Source organism: Meleagris gallopavo, chromosome 1, assembly GCF_905368555.1.
Source record: "Meleagris gallopavo chromosome 1, MGAL_WU_HG_1.1, whole genome shotgun sequence".
In the NCBI taxonomy this organism is placed as follows: domain Eukaryota; kingdom Metazoa; phylum Chordata; class Aves; order Galliformes; family Phasianidae; genus Meleagris; species Meleagris gallopavo.
Genome location: NC_139404.1, coordinates 116,560,752 through 116,581,595, shown reverse-complemented (window position 1 = coordinate 116,581,595; position 20,844 = coordinate 116,560,752). Strand labels below are relative to the sequence as shown.

The 20,844-nt window shown below is 40.0% G+C and overlaps 1 protein-coding gene across 1 annotated transcript in view; it reads right to left on the bottom strand.

The window, feature by feature from the left end:
* The window catches only part of LOC146545583 (uncharacterized), a 297,795-nt gene that overhangs the window by 179,824 nt on the left and 97,127 nt on the right, over positions 1–20,844 (bottom strand). The window contains exon 2 of the mRNA XM_085224200.1: positions 8,370–8,576. Coding sequence (XP_085080326.1) covers positions 8,370–8,576 — 207 coding nt within the window. The remainder of the gene's footprint in view (positions 1–8,369; positions 8,577–20,844) is intronic.

Sequence of the window (20,844 nt, the reverse complement as noted above, 5' to 3'; positions counted from 1 at the left end):
CTAAGGTCTCATTACACTAAGTCCCGTTTCAATAACAGACAGCCCTTTAGATACATAGATATATAAAAGACACAGATATATAACAGATGCACCTCCAAACCAAATCTAAAATAAGAAAGCACAGCTTAGCACAGATAGGAGGAAGGCAAAAGAAAGCAACTGGGTGGTCTTTCTAAGTCCACTGAAAAATGATCAGTTTTTACAGGAAACACAATTGTTGCCAAATACTGAGAGAAAGGATCATTTTGAGCCAAGACTTCAGAGAGGTGTAAGAGGTGCTCCTGCTGATATTACAAACAGCACCTAAGTAAAAATATTACTGCAATTGCTGCAGAATATATATAGCATGCTGTAGGCTGCTGCAACAGGTAGGCTGAGGATGGGGAACTGAAGATGCAGTTGATGAACAAAGGGTAGGCCTCTGATGCAGCAACTGGAATAGGAAAAAAATGCAAGCATTTTTACAGTCTTAAGAAGAAAAAAAGTGGATTTGCTTTTAAGAATAAGCATGAAGGGTAAGATTTTCTGTTTAAAGCTTTATAAATTCAAATAAATTCTACTTGAGTAAGAATTTATCATCATCATTTTAAAAACATTCTTAATATGCTCCTAAAGCAAAGCTTGAACTTTGTTTACGCATTTTCTCTTAGGTACTTCTCACCTTCTGTATTTAGTGGTGTCATCAGCAGAGCCCAGTGAATACAAAAGCAGCCTGAGATTCAAAGATACAAGTCCTGGCTTTGTTTTTAGGAGATCTGGGCCTGTCATTTCAAAGCCTTCTGCAAAGCAGGCCAGCTTCCTTATTTTCAGTTTTAGTAGAATGGGAGAATAAATCCATCCAGTAGACAAAAGAGATGGAGCTGAACTGAAAAGTAATTTTCACTGTTGTGTTTTAATCACCAAAAAGCATTTAGAAAATGCATATGAACATTAACTGTTCTAGCTGCGTTATTTCCAGAGCGCTGTCAGTAGAGAAGAGCATAAGCAGAAAATGGACAGATACTCAGGGCTGTATTTAAATGCAATGGACTTCCTAAAAGTCAAATTTTACTGGTTCTTGAGAACATCGAGTAAAGCAGAACCTGGATCTGTACATCTGAAATCCCCTTGACTGACCAAGATGTCCAAGCTCTAATGCTGAAGTTGTTTTTGCATTCTGCCACATACCGTTTCAACATTAAGGAATAATAACAGAATAACAGAAAGAAATATGTTAAAATCCCTTTTTGTTTGTCCCAGTAATTTAGGAAGTCTTCCTAACAGGGTAAGAGAGCAGCAAGAGTGAAGAGCATCTTCGATATGAATTCTAGGCAGAGCAGGAGACTAAATTAAAGTTTCATCCATGTTCAGAGGCTCGAGAAGAGCTTTGAAGTTCCTAAACAATTAAACCCTTGAAGAAAAAGACCCACGCTCCTTTAGGAAAGGCAGCATTGCACACAAAAATGATTTAATTAAGTAGTATTGTCCTACATGACAGGAGCCCTCTAACAATTCAGATCTGAAAAATGCAAGGCTTCCCAGAATCACAACTCCTTTTGAACTAGAATTTCTCTTTAAGTAACATTGTTACTGATATTGGTATTCCAGTAGTTGGTTTACCTCACTGCTGTAAAGGCAACCCTGCCCGGCTCCAGTTCTGCTTTCCAAACATTGAATTTTTCTTATGCCTTTGTTGGCTACACTGAAAAATGCTCTTACCTGTGATGAACTAGAATTTGTACATAAATTGAGCAAGCAATACTGAGCCACCTCTCTTTGTTAGTCCAGTAGACACTGACCTTGGAGTTCAATTCATCCTATTCCTTTTCCATAATGGCAGTACTGACTCCCCTTTCTCCTTTCTGAAGCCATGTTGGTTTTATTTGTAGAAATATGAATTGCATAAGCAAAATATTTCTCTGCTCTTACTCAGTACTGACAGGCACGCACCCACAAGCTTCCTTAGCTCACTAAAACCTCATTCACGGTTCACTACCACTTGCACTTGCTTTACTAACACTGACAGACCTCACTGCATCAGATAGCAATCCTCTTTCTTAAATTTCCCTTAATATTCCGTTCCTGTGGAAAACCAATGTTACCAGCTAAAAGTGCTACCTAGTTACTGATAATAACCAGTTCTCATAGGATCCAACAGCAATGCACATACTCAACTAAGATTCCCCATTTGCGGTCATGTTTCATAGCCTGACAGCCAGCTTTTAGTCCATTTAAGAAACATTGCATTGATTTCATTTCAGTCTAACAACTTGACCAAAAAATCATGCCTCGCAGAAGCCTATTACATATTATTTCAGTCTTATGGCATGGATCAAACTATATTTGTTCTCTCTCCAGTAAGAGAACAAAGGAATAAAGAGTGAGTTTGAGGAATAAAGAGTCTGTTTTCCAAAAATCATGGGTGACTGGTCTTAAATAATGAGTGGAATTTTAGATGTCGCCCAATACGAAGATTTCTGCTGCTTTTTTTTTTTTTTTTTTTTTTTTCTAGGACCACAGCCAAATTGATATGCTTGCAATTATCCAGAAGATTCCTTTTTAAAAAGCGCTGGTGACAAATTTCTTAATTCTCCACAATTTCTCTATTTCAGATCTAAAATTCAAATTTCGTAACTTAAAAAACTCTTCCACGAATTCTTTGAAAGCTTTTACGTTATTTATTGTCACATCCAAATGTTTTAATAACCCCCATAATGAAAATTCTAGCACAACAAAGGTAGAGCAGGGTGTACTCTGCTTCATGATCACCAGCAGTAGAGATGCAGCAGCCAGCCATTTACTGCTACATGAAGAAGTACATCAATTCATTCTAATTCTAATGGACAGTTCCCAATCAGCAATGGTCCGTTCCCATCTTCTAATTACATACATTCTTATTATGTTTCTTTGATTGAAAAAAACAAACAAACAAACCATGGTAAATTGGTTTGTCATTGAGATTTCTGTGTCTTTTTTCCTAGTCCCTCACTTTTATTTTGTTAACTTTTACAACCCTGTCTCCTCACTTAGAGATTTCCACAGTTATAATTTTTATTTGTTGGGTTTTCCTTATTTGGCTTAACGTATTTAACATTCTTAGATCAAACTAAAGACACTCTCACCGATTTTTTTTTGTCTTTAAACTTGTCTTCAGGACTATGAAACTGATTAATTTCAAAAAACAGTGAGAACAGAAGCAAACAGAATAAAATTGTGATCACGTAAGCCTAATTACTTATTCATGATTTGTACATCCTACACAGATACAATGTAAGAAAGGAAAAGACACGTCCTTCTGACTACAGCTGTGACAATATTCAATACAGATCTACACCAAAAAGGAAGAGCCTTATCTGCACACACACCCTGCGAGTTCCCATCTTTCCGATAAAAAATTCACCTGCAGCCTGCTGCTGACCAAAGGCTCAAAGCACAGATGGGGGCCTCTTGCTGATCCTGCCAAATCCCGTGGCTATGTCGCTCAACTCCTCATGGAAAGTGGTGCAGACCAGGAAGGCTCCAGGCTCATCCTGCAGATGCAGAGTTCCCACACTGCTGGTTTCTACACAGCTTACTTTTTCCCATGTTTCTCTGCAAACACAGCACAGCAATTGTGCCTACAAACCCCCCTCCAAGGAAAGTTGACCAGATCCTCACTAAACTAAGGAATAAGTTCTAGCTCTGGCCAGCTGAGATACACAGTATCAACTCAAACAGCATCTTCAAGGTATGATCTCAAAATCAAGACCATTCTACACAATTCAATTAATATCATATGCAGATCGAGTGAGAAAAAGAGATTGTTAATCAGTACATGTCAGACATTACAGTAGAAGAGCTGTATTTTTTAAAGGTAGTTTGTTGACTATACTATATCCCAGCACCATTCCTTTTGCTATGCAAGGACACAACAAACCTTTCTTTAGCTAGAAAGCATTATTTGCTAGATGTCCATGGATTTTGTTTTCTATTCCACAACAGCTATGCTCTGAAGGCTTAAACTGATTGTTCTTAAATCATAATGTCATTAAAATATTTTTAATTTTTTTTTTTAATTTTAAACTCTGCAGGTTTAGTAATCCTGCAGAGGGCCCAGAGCAGCAGGATCATGTCTAGACCTCCAAAAAACAGGCTCACCTACCATCCACTTGGCCAGCTTCCAATTAAAAGTAGAACATGACAGCCAAACTGCAGCTACAATGATTTCAGAAAGAGCTGAAAAAATGAACAACTAATCGAGCCATAAAGCCCTACTCCAATCTTATACACACACACAGGCACAAGAAAAAAAAGCCATCTGCATTTTATTTGTAACAACAGACTAAATCCACAATAGGTCTCTAAGAACACTTCTTCCCCAAATGCTTTATCAAAGTTCAGGTCAGTGTTCTGAGACCAACAGACAAAGCCACTAACCCACTGCAGTACACTGCTTCATTCTGATCTAAGCTTTTTCCCTTCAAAATATTGGTAATTCTGTCATCTCAGTTCTTCTTGTCTTTTTGACAAATGAGGCCACTGCCTTGCCTAACTTATTAAGGCATTCATTGTCTTCTTTACACATGAAACACAGGAAAACACTTATCTGATTTACCTTAAAATATTTCTGAAGCCCTTCTCTACAAATAGAAAACTATTTCAAAGAAGATTGTGTGGACCCAGTTGCTGTTTCTGAGGTCTCCTAAGTCTGTTCTCTGATACAAGAATACCTGCATTTTCACCTTCATATCTGAGTATAAAACAGATCCATTTTCATGGCTAACACTTGCAGATTTATGTTGATCTCTGGAGTGTTTCTGGATGACAAAGGAGTTTTAAAGTGTTAGTTTTCCCATGAAAAGTAGCTCAGCTTTTTTTGAAGACACATTCTATTACTGAGCAGGCACTTTGTTTTCTATGAAAATGAATGAACATAGAATATATCAATGCATGCTACTGGATTCCTAAATACATACAGACTCCAGCTATATGGTTCCTACACAGCCTTCAAAGACACTAGAAGGTTATCTCTCACCAATGTTTGGGGAAGGAAGGGAACTGAGAAGGCACAAGACCCTCACCAGGACTGATGCGTCCATTTCCGAGCATTCAAGATGAAGCCTCTCCAACTGCCCTTGCCACCAGGCAATGTCTTCTTGCTTTTTTCTCCTCCACACTCTAGTGATGAAAACAGACATTTCAGAAAGGATTGGCTGTTTCAGCTATCTCAGCAGCTCATGAGAGAATGAAATGCCTTTAATATAAGGTTTCATTTTAATACAAAGGGTGGCTGTGTGGCATTTCAGTTAGATGTGCACATTTGTCACGAGTTGACATTCAAGTGGTCTCTTTTTTCTTTTTCAAAATATGTGCAGTGTTAGGAATAATGAGTTTACTATGGCTCCAAGTCCTATAAATATGAGTTGTTTAATTTCTTAGAGTATTTTAGAATATTTAATGTGCAATAGTTCAGCTACTGTCATAGGGTCTTAATCTAAGAATTCAGTAACAGTGTTTCATCTTCAATTGCTTTTCTTCAAAGAAATAAAATTGACTCTGTAAACTGCTCAATCACAAGCAAAAAACCTGGGAGATGAACAGGTAGAAGACACTTTTAAAGGTACACTGTTTCTTATTCTCCAAATGTCAGAACATTTCTGAAGAGCTGTCACAGGGGAACCTGTTCAGGGTTCCTAGAATCCATATTTAAATAGGAGACTGGATGTCAGAAGACGGTTATTCTTAGGCCCTCCTAATGAGGTCATGAAGAATTCTGTTTTCAAAAGTAGTATTTCTAAACTGAAATTCTAATATTCCAAAACTATAACTGTGAGAGCTGATGTTTTCTGGAGTGCACTATCTTTGTTGTAATTAATCTAAAATATTCATCCAGTGATGTCTGAAGTTAGGCTCTTAAAATCAACGTTCAGTTATGTAAGAGTGCAGGATGCCAAGGATAAGAAGATTTGTAGATACTTGCTACCATTCTGAAAAATAGCTTAATTCATTTAGAAGAGTACCTAATGCTTCAGTTTCATCCCTGCCACCTACCATTTCTCAAATCACATTCTAACACCTATTTCTAAATATGTTCATATTTCATATAAGGTTCATATAAGGTGAGATCTACCTTTGAATATGTATCCAGTTCTCCCAACACCCAAAATGAAACCACTATTCAGTAAAGTTTGCTGTCCCAATGACTGGAAATAGGATTTCACTTAAAATTTTGGCTCGACAGTATCAGATATAACATCCTAAAAGTGTACCTAGTATTCAAAAAGTTGGCATATGAACAACAAACCAGAGAATTAAGCTGGTTTATTTCCTCAGCAATGGCCAAGGAGACAACCATAACAGTCCTTTCATAATTCTACAATGCACAGGAGCCTTTTTTTTTTCCTTAGTAATAAATAGCAACCCCAACCAGTGGAAAAATACTTCATAGTGTTAAATGCCAATTCACGTGCTAAGTATTGCGATTTTTTCATTCTACTGTAAGTGGTTAGGAACATCTAAACAAGGCCAAAGCACTTGTTGCTGTGCTATACATAGTTCAGCTCGGGTTTCTTTCCTCTCTTTCATTACTTGAACCTGGAACTGGGAACTTTTCTTGAAGCCATACTGTTTCTCCCTTAGGAAAAAAAAAATATATATATGCAAGAAATGATAAAGTATTTAAAAGTGTTGCATCTTGCAGAACATCCCTAGTTACATATATGCCATAATCAGCACATTGTCATTCTACAGAGAGAGAACCAGATGACAGTATAATTCAATCAGTGCTGAGAAAGCAGGAGTAGGGCTTACAAGAATGCTTACATCTGTCCCTAATTTGCTTGCACAAAAACCCATGGTAATTTGCTTTATTGCCAAAGTCATATAAAGAAATTGGGCACCAAGCAACATAGGTAATCTCAAACTGGAGGCCCTCCAGCCTAATTAGACACAAACACCCAGAAGGCACAAGACTGAAACATGGCATGTACATTTTGAAATGCATAAGGAGTTGGAACAGTCTTATTAGCAGCCATTTGAGTTTATGTTTAAGCCTCTAAAGCTTCTTTTTTGACAGAGGGAAGGAGTAAGTCATGTCCATGCCTAAGGCTAAGTGCAAGGCAAAGCATCCTGCTCCTTCTGGAACGGTCCCAATGCCCCAGCTCCCACTGAAGCATGCTTCTCCCAGTCTTTGCCCATTTACCGGATGCCCTCTTTGCAAAGACATTCCCACAGTAAGAAAGCCCAATTCTTATCAGCAATTCTGATAATGCCAAACTACTATAAGTCACTCAAAATTTAAAATAAATTTTAAAAAGTGATCGAGTGGAGGGATTAAAGAGATACTTGTTCACTATTTAGCAGATACTTTCTCTAGGAAGTTAGTCATGGAGTTGCGCCAGAAGCCATAAGAGTGATAATTTTCCTTATTTCTAACCTCAGAACACTTTTTATTTCTCTGGCATCAAAGTATTGCTGTCTACTTTCTGATTACAGGCTTCTCTCTCTCTGATTGTAAGTGTGCATCTGCTTTGCAGAATGATGCAAAGCTGTAAGAGCGATAAAGGCAGAGGAAAAGCCTGTGACAATTTTGAGGCAAAATGTCCGACAGAAAAGGCCATGTATAGCACAGAACTGACCTCCATGTTGCAGACCTCAGACACACTTGAGGACCAGCTATTTTTGGGAACACAACAATTGCACTTAACTCAACAGAGGGTGTGATAGAAATGTTGTTATCTGGTTATCGCACCCTAAGTTATTTGGAGAAACAATGCAAGGCAACACATTACTTCCCTTTTGAACTGATTTTGACATTATCAGGAAACATCTCTGTAGCCACACAACTGTAAACAGTTTCTGATTTTAATAAAACCAGGGGAGCTTTGTGCCCCTTTTTCTGCAAACACAACACAAAGAGGGACATGGTGCAGTGCAAAAATCTTCTCTGCGAGAAAAACACTGTGGATAAACCCTCCTGTGAATTGAAATTCAAGGTCAGTGTGGACCTCTGTCTGAGATGACGCGGCCTATTTGCTGCTGCTGTGCCTGAGGTCACCCATCAGTCACGTTTTCTTGAGGACTTTCACTGGAAAAACAATCTGACGCTGAACTTCAGCAGCATGCATTAACGAAGCATTACTGTTACAAACAGGTGAATTTCAAAAGAGGAGAATTCGATTTTAAATATCCTTTTCAAAGATCCTTTTCTTAGTTTTGTTAAGATTTTTTTTCTTTTTTTCTTTTTCCTCAGAAACACGTATTTCTGTTCCCCTCCTCGTGCTGTAGGTTTGCCAGTCGGGGAAAGAGGAACGGGAAGCTGTAAGAAAGGCGTTACGTTGCCACTGGAAACCCAGCGGGAAGCTGCCCGCGGTCCCCTCCGCTCCCCCCGCCGCCGGCAGCACGCCCCTTACCTTCCCGCTGCGGGCCGGGGGCAGCTCCTCGCCCAGCGTGCCCCTTAGGGCCGAGGAGGCCGCACGCCCCAGCCTTGCCCGGCTGGGCAGCCCCAGGCCCGTCGCCGACGTGCGGGGAGCGCCGCTGGGGAAGCCCCGGCGCCGCGCAGCTCCCACCTGTTGCTAGGGAAACCCCGGGGTCTCCTCGGCAGCGGCTGCTGGGAGGGGCTGAGGGGAAGATGGAGGGTATGCCTGCAGCCGGGGCGGGGGTGAGCGAGCAGGCTTTTGTGTGCAGGGCTTGTTTTGTTTAATATAGATTTCTCCCGCTTTTTGGACACAATAAACCCCGCTCGTCTATTAATCTGTTTCAAAAAGAGAAATTGCCGTTCAGTTCGGAGCTGCCAGCTTCCGCAGCTAGCGTTGTATAGGCAGCCGCGAGAGAGCCGGGTATCACATCTAGCTCTCCTCGCCACGGATCGATGGGGCAGGTGGAAAAATTATCGCAAGCAGATTTTATCTGAACAAATGGATAGCACAGTCCTTCTTTCTGTGGGGAATTTCTTTGTTTGGCAGTAAAAGCCTGCAGACTGCTGAGGGCTGTGATTAATGCATAGAGATACGCTCAGTGGCAATTCCCCCACCCAGAGCACAAGAGCACACCGGCGTCCCAGAAATACGGCGGGTGAAATTGCAATGCCACTCAAAAATTGCCACCGTTCCCTTCAGCTCTGAAACACTTTTCCTTAGAGGTAATAACTCCTCAATTCCCTCAGTATGTCAGAGGCTCAGCATTAAAGCAACCGTGCCACGAGCTAGGCTTTGAAACGTGAAAGCCAGACTGCAGGCAGCTCGGACTCGCTGCGATTACAGTGGGCTGCAGTGCCTGCCCTTGTGCACTCACCTCCGCACCCAGTCCTTGTGCGGAGTGCTTTCGTCCTTCACCAAAATCCTCTCTTTCATAGCAGAAAAGATGGGGCTCATTTGTCAGAAGGGATCCCTGTGGGGCTGCTTTACTTCCAAATCTTTAGTAAGTTTTATGATAAGGTAAGTAAACAATAATTGGACAATTTCACACCATTTATTTGTTACACCGATTTTTTTCTTTAAGCACTGGAAATTAACAATTCCCACACAAGGAGGTGTTTGAAGCAGCTTTGTACATTTCTTGTTTAAAAAAATGCAAGAGCAGCATGACTGCATGTATTTGGAAGGTGCCAGCAAGAAAATGAATGTGTATAGTTTTATTGAATCTAAGACATGCTGACAATAATGACATACAAACCATCATTCACATCACTTACATATTTCTCTCTTTCAGAAAGGCAGGCTCTGATAAATGGAAAGTTTCCACAGAAACACAGCAGTTTTCAGCAGAAGTTTCACCAGAAAGGCACCTTTGATCTGGAACCAACTTCAGTTGAAAGACAAACCAGCATAGCCCATACATAAGCCACCGGACAGCGCTGTGGGCACAGGGGGCAGCACTGGTACCTCATGCGCCTCTGAGAATAGTAGTGCCTAGCAGAGTCTGGAGAGAATCCAGAGGGTTACAAAAATAATGAAGGATCTGGAGGGCAGGATGTATGAGGAGCAGCTGAGGTCCCTCGCTTTGCTGAGCCCAGAGCAGAGGTGCTGAGGGGAGGCTTGGTGGTGGCTGCTTCTCCTCCCAGGGAGTGCTGAGATCTGCTCTCTGTGACAGCGACAGGATCTGAGGGAACAGCATGGAGCTGTGTCAGAGCTGTAGCAGCTGGGAATTAGGGAAAGGATCTGCACCACGGGCACTGGGCATGGCCCCAAGTGCCAGAGTTCAAGGAGTGTCTGGAAAGCCCATAGGATTTGATTTTGGGTGGTGCTGTGTGGAGCCAGGGGTTGGACTCCATGATCTTTGTGGGTCCCTTCCAACTTAAATTTTCTATAATTCTGTGATAGCGTTTTCTGTCCCGCAGACCTTTTGATCCAAGAAATAACCAACAGACAGTGGGTGGCATTAACTTATCCCCAAAAAATCACTTCAGGTTTCAGTATATGTTCAGTTCCTGTATACCACTGGGCTTGTTTCTCTTTTAAAACTCCTACCCACCACAAAACCTGCTGGTAGAAGGACAACCATCATTAGCTTCGAGGAGAAGAAGTGCAGTAAAATCAGCAGAGAGAACATTTATTTGTCTCCAGATACATCTTCCTGGGGCAGTTGCTATGGTTTTGTACATTCTGAGGTTGTTTTGTCACATCAGCATTAAAAACTATAAAAAAGCATCAAAAACTTAGATAAAAAATGGGGAACTCAGTACATGTGCTGAATGCTTGCTCCAGAGTTTCTGTGTCAAGATGCACCACAGGTATCATTCTTCAGAGTCTATTAGATCTTCAGTCTCCACACACACTCACCCGGAACGCATTTTCTTATATATTTCCCTTGTTTCAGCAGGTCTAAAAGCACTCTCGTGGATGAGAAAAACACATGTTATGTGCTGCATGTGCACTGATAAAGTATCATAATTTCTTTTTTTCTTTTTTTCTTTTTTTTTTTTTGGCATAATTATTTCATGTCTCTCACATACAGCACAAAAGATATAGTTGTTAAATACAGTTTAATAAGATACAGGTTGATAAGTACTCCTGAGAAACTCCTCCTGGAGTGATTTTCATATAGTATGGGGACACTTGCAATCCCTTTTCTCTGGGAATTCAAGTTATGGTGTCAAAAAGAGGAGCATTTTATACTGTTACTACAATTGTTGCTGCTGCTTTAATCAACTGCATTGAAAAATTTGCAGCTTTGGCCTTTATGATCTTCCATATTTAATAGACTTTAATATTGTTACCCTAGATTCAGTATAATGTGACTTTCTGATTTTAATCTTAAGTCTTATAAACATATATGCAGTTACCCAAACAGTTCTAAGTGAGGCCAGCAGATTACAACTGTGTCTACCTGATGATTATAATATCTTTGTGGAGGTTAAAGACTATTATCTTTCTGGAACATAAGAGTGCCTGTCTTCTCTCTTACAATTTACTGCTGATCACTATTGCTTCACAAAAAAAGTAATTCTGAGTACTCTCAGTAGTTCACTGAAATGACAATGGGTACTATTCATTTGCAGAAATATCTGACATAGTTTAGTTCTGATGAGTACAAAAGACACAAGGAACCTTAGGGATTTTTTAAAAAAACTTTTTAACCATGACTCTCCTGTAATGTCAGAGAAAGGGAGACTTTTTAAGGTCTCAGTTTGTCACCTCATCTGAACTCACTGTGAAAGACCAATAGTGAAATGAAGATTAAAAGGAGTATGAAAAGAATTACTGACAGTTTTCAATGCTAATTTTTTTGTGGCTGACGTTCAGATGACAGGTGACCTTATAAAATCTACCCAGTGATAAAGATTTGTATCTGTCATTTTTGCACACGTACAGCAAAAACATCAATTCTGATTTATTTTTTTCAAGGTACCTACAGAACATCACAAGATTTAGATATTTTAATCATTTATCTCAGGCACTCTTTCATCTTTGCCCTACAAGATGGATACAGTTTACTGAGTCACAGCATAGAAACACACAAGATTTTATCAGAAGGGCTATGTGCAGTAACTATGTGCTACTTCACTGGAAACCAGTGGCAGTGGTCCAGTACCTAACATATGCTATAGCGACCATAACACCACATGAGAGTGATAGGCTGGGCTGCAGGGTGAAAGGAAATGCAAAGAACACTGTAGACAGAGATAGCTATTCCAAGTTCCTCTTTACAGTGCTATTTTTAAGATTTTAGATGAAATCTGAACAACTCAACACAGCCCTGCTATCCATAGTTTTAGAAATAAGTTCAACATAACCACATGGAAAATAGTTCCCTGTTATGGTATGAACAAACTAAGCAGGAGGGACAGACTGCAAGGTTACATCCAAATCACCATCTGCCCAAGCGAAGGGACAGCATGAAATTGCACTATTCATGGAGGAAAGAAAGGACCAGATAGTTACCGAGCCTTCCTTGCTCTCTGTAGAAAGTTATTAAAGCCCACCTCAGGAGGTTTGTATCTGCACTGGTTTCTCATGCTGCCAGTAGAAGAGATTAGGAAGAGATGCAGGCAAATTTTGGCTTGTACTCCTGCCTCTAACCCTGTGGGGTTTTTTTAGGTGTGGATTGCAAGCCCTTCACTTATACCAAAATAAAGCAACAAAAATGGGACCAAAAATCTGGCAACGTGAAACAAGAGAAAGAGAAGGCAGGACAAGATTTGTCCTTGCACACTTATAACATTGTCTTAAATGTCATCTTCTGAAGACAATCTGAAGCCTGCCCATCAGATTTTGTATTGCTTCCCATACTGGCAGTAGAATTGGTCCATCAGACAAGTAAAGTCCTCTTTTCTGTACTGAATGATCTTTCTACAAAGAGCAGTCCAACGAGAAAACCTCGAAGATACTGAAGAGAAAGACTGTTAATTTACCCAGTTCAGTCTCTACTATAAGATCTTGCCCAGGCCACAAGGAAAAAATGTCAGAGCACCTGGTTTGAAACAGTCCGTAGAGGAACTAAGCAATTTGTAAACAGGTTAAAGTCTAAATCTGTAACTAAAGCTGCTGCCAATTGTTAACTTTTGCCAGAGTGGTCAAAGAGGTAGGGAAAGTCAAGAAAAGTCAATTTCATTCCTCATTTTGCCTCTTTCAGTCTCCGACCTGGTTTTTCCCCAGAAGACCCTACAGGCTATCCAGTTTCTTGCCATGTAAAGAAGCTGGTCCAGAGGCATGAACATCTGAATTATTCCAGCAAAGTCCTTTCCTCTCCATCATATTTCTCACACTAGATTGCCTCCATGGGTACAAAGAATTATTACTGCTGGGCCACCTGGGCAGGAGTCCACTTTGCCATGGAGGAGAAACTCAGAAGCAGGCAGTTAAACCAGCATTACTCTCATTTCCTGCTGTCAGAGAAGTATGAGGAGCACATAGGGAAGTGAGCACTATATCTAACACTTACAGACTAAGAGCAAAGCTAGATGCAAAGTCAACAAGCATAGGGTATTCGTACATCATTTCTAAACATTTTGCTTCACAGAGTCTGAAGCATCCAGTTGTCCCCCAGGAACTCATCTGAAGCCAAAAAATAACTTCATCTAGCACAGAAGACAGCTGGATGCTAATGTGATCAGATTCAGCAAATTCCCAGAAATGACAACTCCATTGGACAATGTTAGTGTTGGGTTGGGTTTGCCTCTATGTTATATGGATGTATATTTAGGATGGTGGGATGAAATTTAACATACATCATTCTAGGTTATTGCTAGTCAAGCAATTATAGCTGGTCAGTGATTTAATATTTCTATATAGTTTTACATATTTCAAGAAGATATGTACAACATTATATTGCTGCAATGAGCCTTTGCAGTTTCTCATCAGTCACCTCTGTCAAGTCCCATAGGATGTAAGGGCCAGTAAGACCTATAAACAGTGATTTTCCACAGTACATGGCCACTTACAATGTTGTTTCTTTCACCGGCCAGGTGCCAGATGAAGAGCAACTGATCTGGAGAAAAGCAGTTGGAAACAGCATTCCTCCTTCCATCACACCAGCTGCTGAATTTATGGTCTATTGTCATTTGAATCTGCACTTTCATTGCAATTATTTTCAATGGTACTAAGCTGGGGGAAGAGACTTGTAGTTAAAGCAGCATATTTTGTGTTTACATAAATGATAATCATGTTCAGAGAGCGGATTAATGGGACTCTCTAATGATGACAGTGAAATAAGATAGAGCTTTCATTTTCATAAAGCATCAAGGAAACCCTTCTTTACTGCCATCAAAATCTGCTGTAGCTCTAACTATTTATGTTTATTTTTATATATTTATTATGAGTTTGTCTCTAGCTATCAAGGAGGCAGGCTTCTAATGCATTAATCCTAGTGATCAGTTAATGTATGGGGAAGTTCAAAGGGAACGCAAGCTACAGCAGCCCAACATAGTGCAAATCCTGGCAACAGGACTGGAGCAGACAGGGGAGCTGGAACCCAGGAATTGTTCTTAATTTTGGCTATTACCAGCAATGAGAAAGCACAGAATTCAAAATTACACCCCTTGGTAATAGCAGACTTTTTTTTTAACCTCTAAGTGGATATTTGTTTAACAGGTCAGATGCTGGGATTTGAAAAAGAGTCCAAGGAATGGTGGCACTTATTGTTGTTTCTGCTGCTGACTTTCACAAACCCAATGTCACCTTGGACTGCTGGCTGCCTCCTGGCATGCACAGGACAGTGACAAAAACAGCATGGCAAACCCAGTGAAGCCACCTAGTCACTGGCACGTGGCAGTCTGCCCATGAAAAAAGCAGTGGGAGAAGTAATACCTTGATGGGTGGTATCACTGTAAATAAGCTTTAGATGAACACAAAGAGAAAGTCAACTGTAAAAATTGCAATTATTTTCTATTTCCTTCTCTGCTAAATTTCCTTTAACTCCAGTGGCTATATGACTAATCGTCCTTTTCAGTTTCTTCCCCTTTGTCATAAGCATAAAGTTGTGTCCAATTCACCCCAAAGCAGGAAAGTTAAAGACAAAGGGAATCCTAAATTCTGAAATCTCCTATTCCTAGCCAGTCTGACCCTTTGTCTTTTTCTAAGCAGTATGAACACCCTAGCTTTATAACAACTCTTTTGGACATGGTAGTTTAATTCTTGCCTTCCTGGTTTGTCATAGGGACATTAATGGGAGGGGTTTTTTAGTACAGCTCCACTGAAACTCATATCTAATGATAATTTAAAGTAATTTATAACCCATCAAGTACTCATGGCTAAGCTGGTAACATAACATCCACTGGTATTTATGAGGTGCAGGGCTCAGTACTATTAATATAATTAGTAAGTAGATTATTGATGAGATAAGAGTCTGTTGTTCATCTTTCATTAAAAATACTCTGGGAGCAATCTGCAACCTATTGACATTTGGAATTATGGTTTGTGTTGTCTACAGATTTTGCTTCGTTTGCACTGAATGGGTCAAATCATAAGTGGTTTACAGTGCTCTTTAACATACAGCCATAGCATAAATAGACTGAAATGACAGATATAAGCAAGTCAGCATTTTACCAATTTGACATTCACTGCATTTGCAAGGTTAACACAGCTTCTGTCCTGGGCAAATGGAAATAGAGGTTTCTGTGTTCCCTCTGAGCTGGATGACTGCTGGTGTCAGAGGGGAGAAAGGGCACTGCTGTCACATGAGAGCCTGAATTATAGCAGAGCAAAGGCCCAGAGGGTTCACACAATTTCTCTACTTTCTGAGACAGCATTTATGCAAAATGTATGCACGTAAAAGTACTTCTGAGCATTGCTTTGCTGTGTTACAGAAAAGCAAGCTTTAAACTTTCTTTATTACCATAGTATCAAGCCAAAATTAGTAAATCTCTAATATCCTCCTGAACCTAAATGTTCACTATAAGAGCGCTTTTGTACGGAAAGCACATTATGGATTAACACAAGAAATGAGGAGCCTGATTTGGAGTCAGTTTCTTAGGCCATTCAGAGAGGAGATGCATTTAAAAGCAGGTTTATCTCTGCTGGGTAAACAAGAACAAATAAATCACAAAAGCATCAGGGCAGTGTCAACATGAAGGCACATTTCATGTATTTATCTTCTCTCTTTTTGAAAGTACAACAACAGTATTTTGACTCTGTTTTGGTGATCGCCATTTCTGGTATTGGGCACTGTCCAGTTCTTCTACTGGCATTTCATTTTGGATGTCTCCAGATGTACACCACAGTGGCGGCAGCATTACCCTGATGATGTAGTGCTGCACTCCTTATGGCTGTGTATCATTAGTGGGAAATCATTTTAATGCTCTTGTAAACACCATCAGAGAGCCAGGAGATTATTTGTATTTGTTTTACTGTCACAGACTAAACTGCCTTATTCCAATCCTGTCCATCAAATTAAGCGTTGGACTGGGTTCAAAGTACTTTAAACCTGCCAACTCAAGGCTGGCTTTTGCTTTAATGGAACCATACAACCACTTTCTAGTGCAGACACTGCAAGCATATCAGCTATAAATAAGTGTATTGGTAAGATGCACTTTCTCCACTGTATAGAAGACTGCAGTCCTTGTGCTGGAGGCATGATGCCTTGCTTCAAAGACTTTGTTGCAGGGTTTGTACTTCACATTGGCAGAATGTTTCAGGTAGCTCATTTCCCCCACATAGAAAAAAAAAAAAAAAAAAAAAGTGTAGGTGTATGAAATCATGCATAGTCTTCTTACATAAAACATTTTACACTTTTATGTAAAAACACTGAATATATTTAGTCTAAAATCTTCCCCTCCCAGATAGTCCTAGTATTTAACACAGGAAGGATTGATACTGTAAGACAGTTGATCAAAAAACTCTCTAAAGACTCAAGTTGGAATGTTTGTAAGAAAGCAGATATTCTTTAATATAAGCACTGGATGCATGGGGGTAATCATGCGTAGCTTACACAAAAGATCTTCAGTTTATATACATTGCTTGTGTTACGTATGCAGAAGTTTCCTAGAAGTATGTTACATATTCAGTGACTGATTCAAAGCAGGACTTCCTATTTGCTTGATACAAAGACTCAGCAAAACTTCCTTATCTCCTTAGTTCAGAGACACAGGTCTTTCTCTTATCAAAATAAAAATTGCAGGGCAGGTGTATCCATCAACAAACACTAGCAAGCTTAACAATATTGTTATAACTTGCATCAGAATGAGAAATCCTGTTAGAGTCTTAAATGATTTTCTAACCCAATCATTGAAAGAAGTGGTATGACTTTTAGGAAAAGGTCATCCTTTTCTTTCAGACAGACAGACTACTCAGTTCAGCCCAAAACATGCTATCTGTGAAACACAAAATTGTCAACCAAGACGTGGTTTCTGAGAAGGGTCTTCAGGGGTCTTTCCTTACCCCTTCACCTCTGCCTGCCAGCAACGCAAAGTCCTGGATAACTTGGGTTCCTCATTTGAGACCTGCATAGAAGGCAGTAGTCCTGGGGAGCGAATGGAATCACACCATCCTGCACCTACTCTTGCCGAGGGCAGGAAAACAGAACTGAAATTATTCCTGCAGCATCAGCTGGATGGGAGGAACAGGACGTGAGCTGGGAGAGGGGAGGGCCATGGAGAGTGAAAAGCCGGCATACAGAACCACCGGCATACAGAGCCACCAGCATTTGTGGCTGCAGAGCATCTGGGAGAGCATACTGCAGTAGAGCTACATCATGATCTGTGCTTGTAGCTCTGCCTTCAGGCTCTGCTGCTGGAAGCCAAGAAGCAAGCTTCATCTTGCCCAATATAGGCCAAGCCTATATTAAAAACACTTGCTAGAAAGATCTGCAGTCACAAGGAACAGGAAGGTGAAGAAAGTTTATGCATACTTTCAGTGCTGAAAAAAATGCCTATGGGCAATCTCCAGACACAACACTAGTAACAAAAGAAATTCTGAATGATTGCACATGCAAGCACATTTCTTTTAGCCTTCACTCTTGATTTTTTGTGATCACTTTCTGTAAACAGCAAAATGTTCAAAGCAAAGCTCCACTGCTCATGGAAAACAAGACATTAGCTTGCTTCTCAGCTGCAATCAGAATCTGAATTGTATGTTTAATAAATTGGGGTTGAGGTGGTTAATTATGAGAGCTAACAAAAGTACCTTCTAGGATTTGCATAGCAATCCTGTGCAGGAGGAGCTTCAAAGTACAGCCATCAAATATTCACAAATGTTTGTAACCTATTCACTTAAGTCCAGATGCTATCTCTCATACCATGCTGTGCAGGAATTGCCACTAAAATCAGCATGATTCCCCACACAAAATGTTACTCGACTTGAGTAAAGGTGACAGAATTGAGCCCATGGAGAGGGGGATGAGAAAGCTCGGTATTAGTTTGAATAATGAATGTATCTGAGAATATCCTAATCTCCTTATGAAGAGAGAGGCAAAATCTAAATACATTATTCATGATGAATTATTCAGTCAGCTGTGTGTGAATTATCCTGAGAATATTTTGTTGCTTTTAAAACTTCTCCCTTAAAACAGAAAAAATCTAATTTGAGAAAAAAGATGCCTTTGAGTGGACAGCCCCACTTTCAAACTAGTCTGTCAGCTGAAGATAAATTTATGAGTTTTTTGTTGTTGTTGTTGGTTTTGGTTTGGTTTGGTTTTTTTGCTATTTATTCCTAATGTAGCAACATCTAGGAATCTCAACAGATTCACATTTTGTAACAACATGTAGGAATCCTAACAATAGCTTCTCATTATGTTCAGTGCTGCATGAAGACGTGACCATAGTACTGTTGGACTCAAAATATAAACATATCCTAGCAACGGGAATTTCTAAGTTTGAATTTTAAAATCTGAAAAGAATGAATAATTTACCTACATATAATTGATCTACAAATACATACAGATTCCTCAAGACCATCCCCATGAAGAGTAGCATTTCTTGAGCCTCACACCTACTGCATGAAGTGACACAGAGTTGTTTCCTAGAACTCCTTCAGTAAGCCCTCCTGACTACTGAAAACTTGGGAAGCTCAAGAGAAAGATGCATCTGTGAATGTATAAGATAGCTGGTTTCTCTTTTCTAGCTCCAAAATCCCTTATAATACTTATGAACAATTTTTTGGATCTTTGTACAACTAAACTTATTGATGTGGGAGAGGCTTGATGCATATATGCATGAACAGACCAGCATACACAGAAATCATCACAGAAGACAGATATTATCAGATCAGGAAAGCTAAGTTTCTTCATTCTTCACTTCCCCCAATTTTTCCTTTTGTGTGATGGTGTATAGAGGAAAATACGTGACCCAAGTAAAACACGGTAGGTTTATCAGCTTTACCTTCCATTATTCTAATGCAGCAAAAGAGCTATGAGATGGACTAGTGGAAATGGCAGGTGTTTAAATCACCAAAGAATATGCAACAACAAAACCTCTGCAGCACAACATCAGAAATGAAAGCAAATGCAGTGAGTCCAAAAAAGATAAAAACTGGAAAGAAATTTTCTTAACCTTGTGAGCCAAGACCCAAGAAGAGAAGGTGTGGGTAGGAACTGCCATCATAGCTGGAAATTGGAAAGCAGCTACTGTAGATCTTTTCTCATGCTCCAGTGGGAAACTCTGCTCTGTTTCTGCAAGGAAATGTTTTGAATCACATTTGTGAATCTTACCTCACTTACACCAGGTCTATTTTGCTTTAAATACTGTGATAGCTCCTGGTTATTTTCTCTCTCTTAATTAAACCTTCCTATCAGACTTTTATTAAGATAGAGGCAAAGCGTATACCTTCCTCATTCTTTCAAGGTTATCTTCTGAAATAGGATTGAATTCTTTTAACAGAGTGAGGGTGGAGAATACAGCTAAATCCATACAAAAGTTGTAATTCCACAATTATTTCTGAGAATATAAGAGATCATATCTTGTACCTGGACAATCCAATTAGCTTTATGTTCAGGGATTAAGCAGGCTGCTGATCCTGTCAGAGAACTGAACAATTTCAGTGGAAAACAGTTGTTTTCGCACAGCAGTCTTGCTGAGGCTCAATACCTGTGTCTCCAGTATCAACATGAAATTAAGCACGGCCTCATTGCAGCTTTAAGCAAGAATAGTGACTGGTTGTTGGTGTGCTACATAGAGCCTGTGCAGGGTTTGTCATTGAAGTGTAGTTTTGAAGTGAGGACTAAAAGATGTTATTAATGTTATTTTACACACATTTAAGTTGGCCCACCTTTGCCCACATTTGTAGTGTTGAAACCAGCTGGCTGATATAAAGGTTTCCATCAGCCATGTGATGCAGAGGGCTGAGGCATGGGTGATGTATGGAGAGCACTGGGGTACAGCCACTGACATAGTATCTATTTTGCTGGAAATCAGACTAGATCAGCTGAGGTCTGCATCTCTTTACCATTGGCTTTTGTTCCTGGGACGACGTAGGGAAAGAGGTGAGAGTAGCTGTACGGTACCTCTCCACTTACTGCTGTGCAACACAAAAGTCAAGTCTGCCATATTTTCATATGGATATTCACAGTTGTTGAATACACAGATTTATTTTCTAAGCAGGTAATTAGCTAAACAGACACATCCACAAAGTATTCAGAAAGTTTTTTTCAGAGTTTGAAAATAAGTTGGTTTGAAATTTTTCGTTGAATACATGTCAAATTCCATCCCTCATCTTTTTTTCTACCAAGAATGACACAAACTAAGTGTGATCACAAAGGTTGTGTTTTGGAGGTGTTTTTTTCTCCTACAATTCATCTTCTCTCCACTCCCAGGTGTTTCTGGCTTCCAGGAGAGCTGGGCTGCACTGAGCCACTACCACTCTTCCACTGCCAATGGCTACCTTTTGTGCTAGGGTTGGTGCCAGAGTTCCCAGGGGTACCAAGTGCCTCCATGGCCACCTGGCTCGATCATCAAAATATAGAGGAGAAAGAGTCAAATTAATCCAAATATTGTCTATGCTGGGAGGGCACCCAACACAG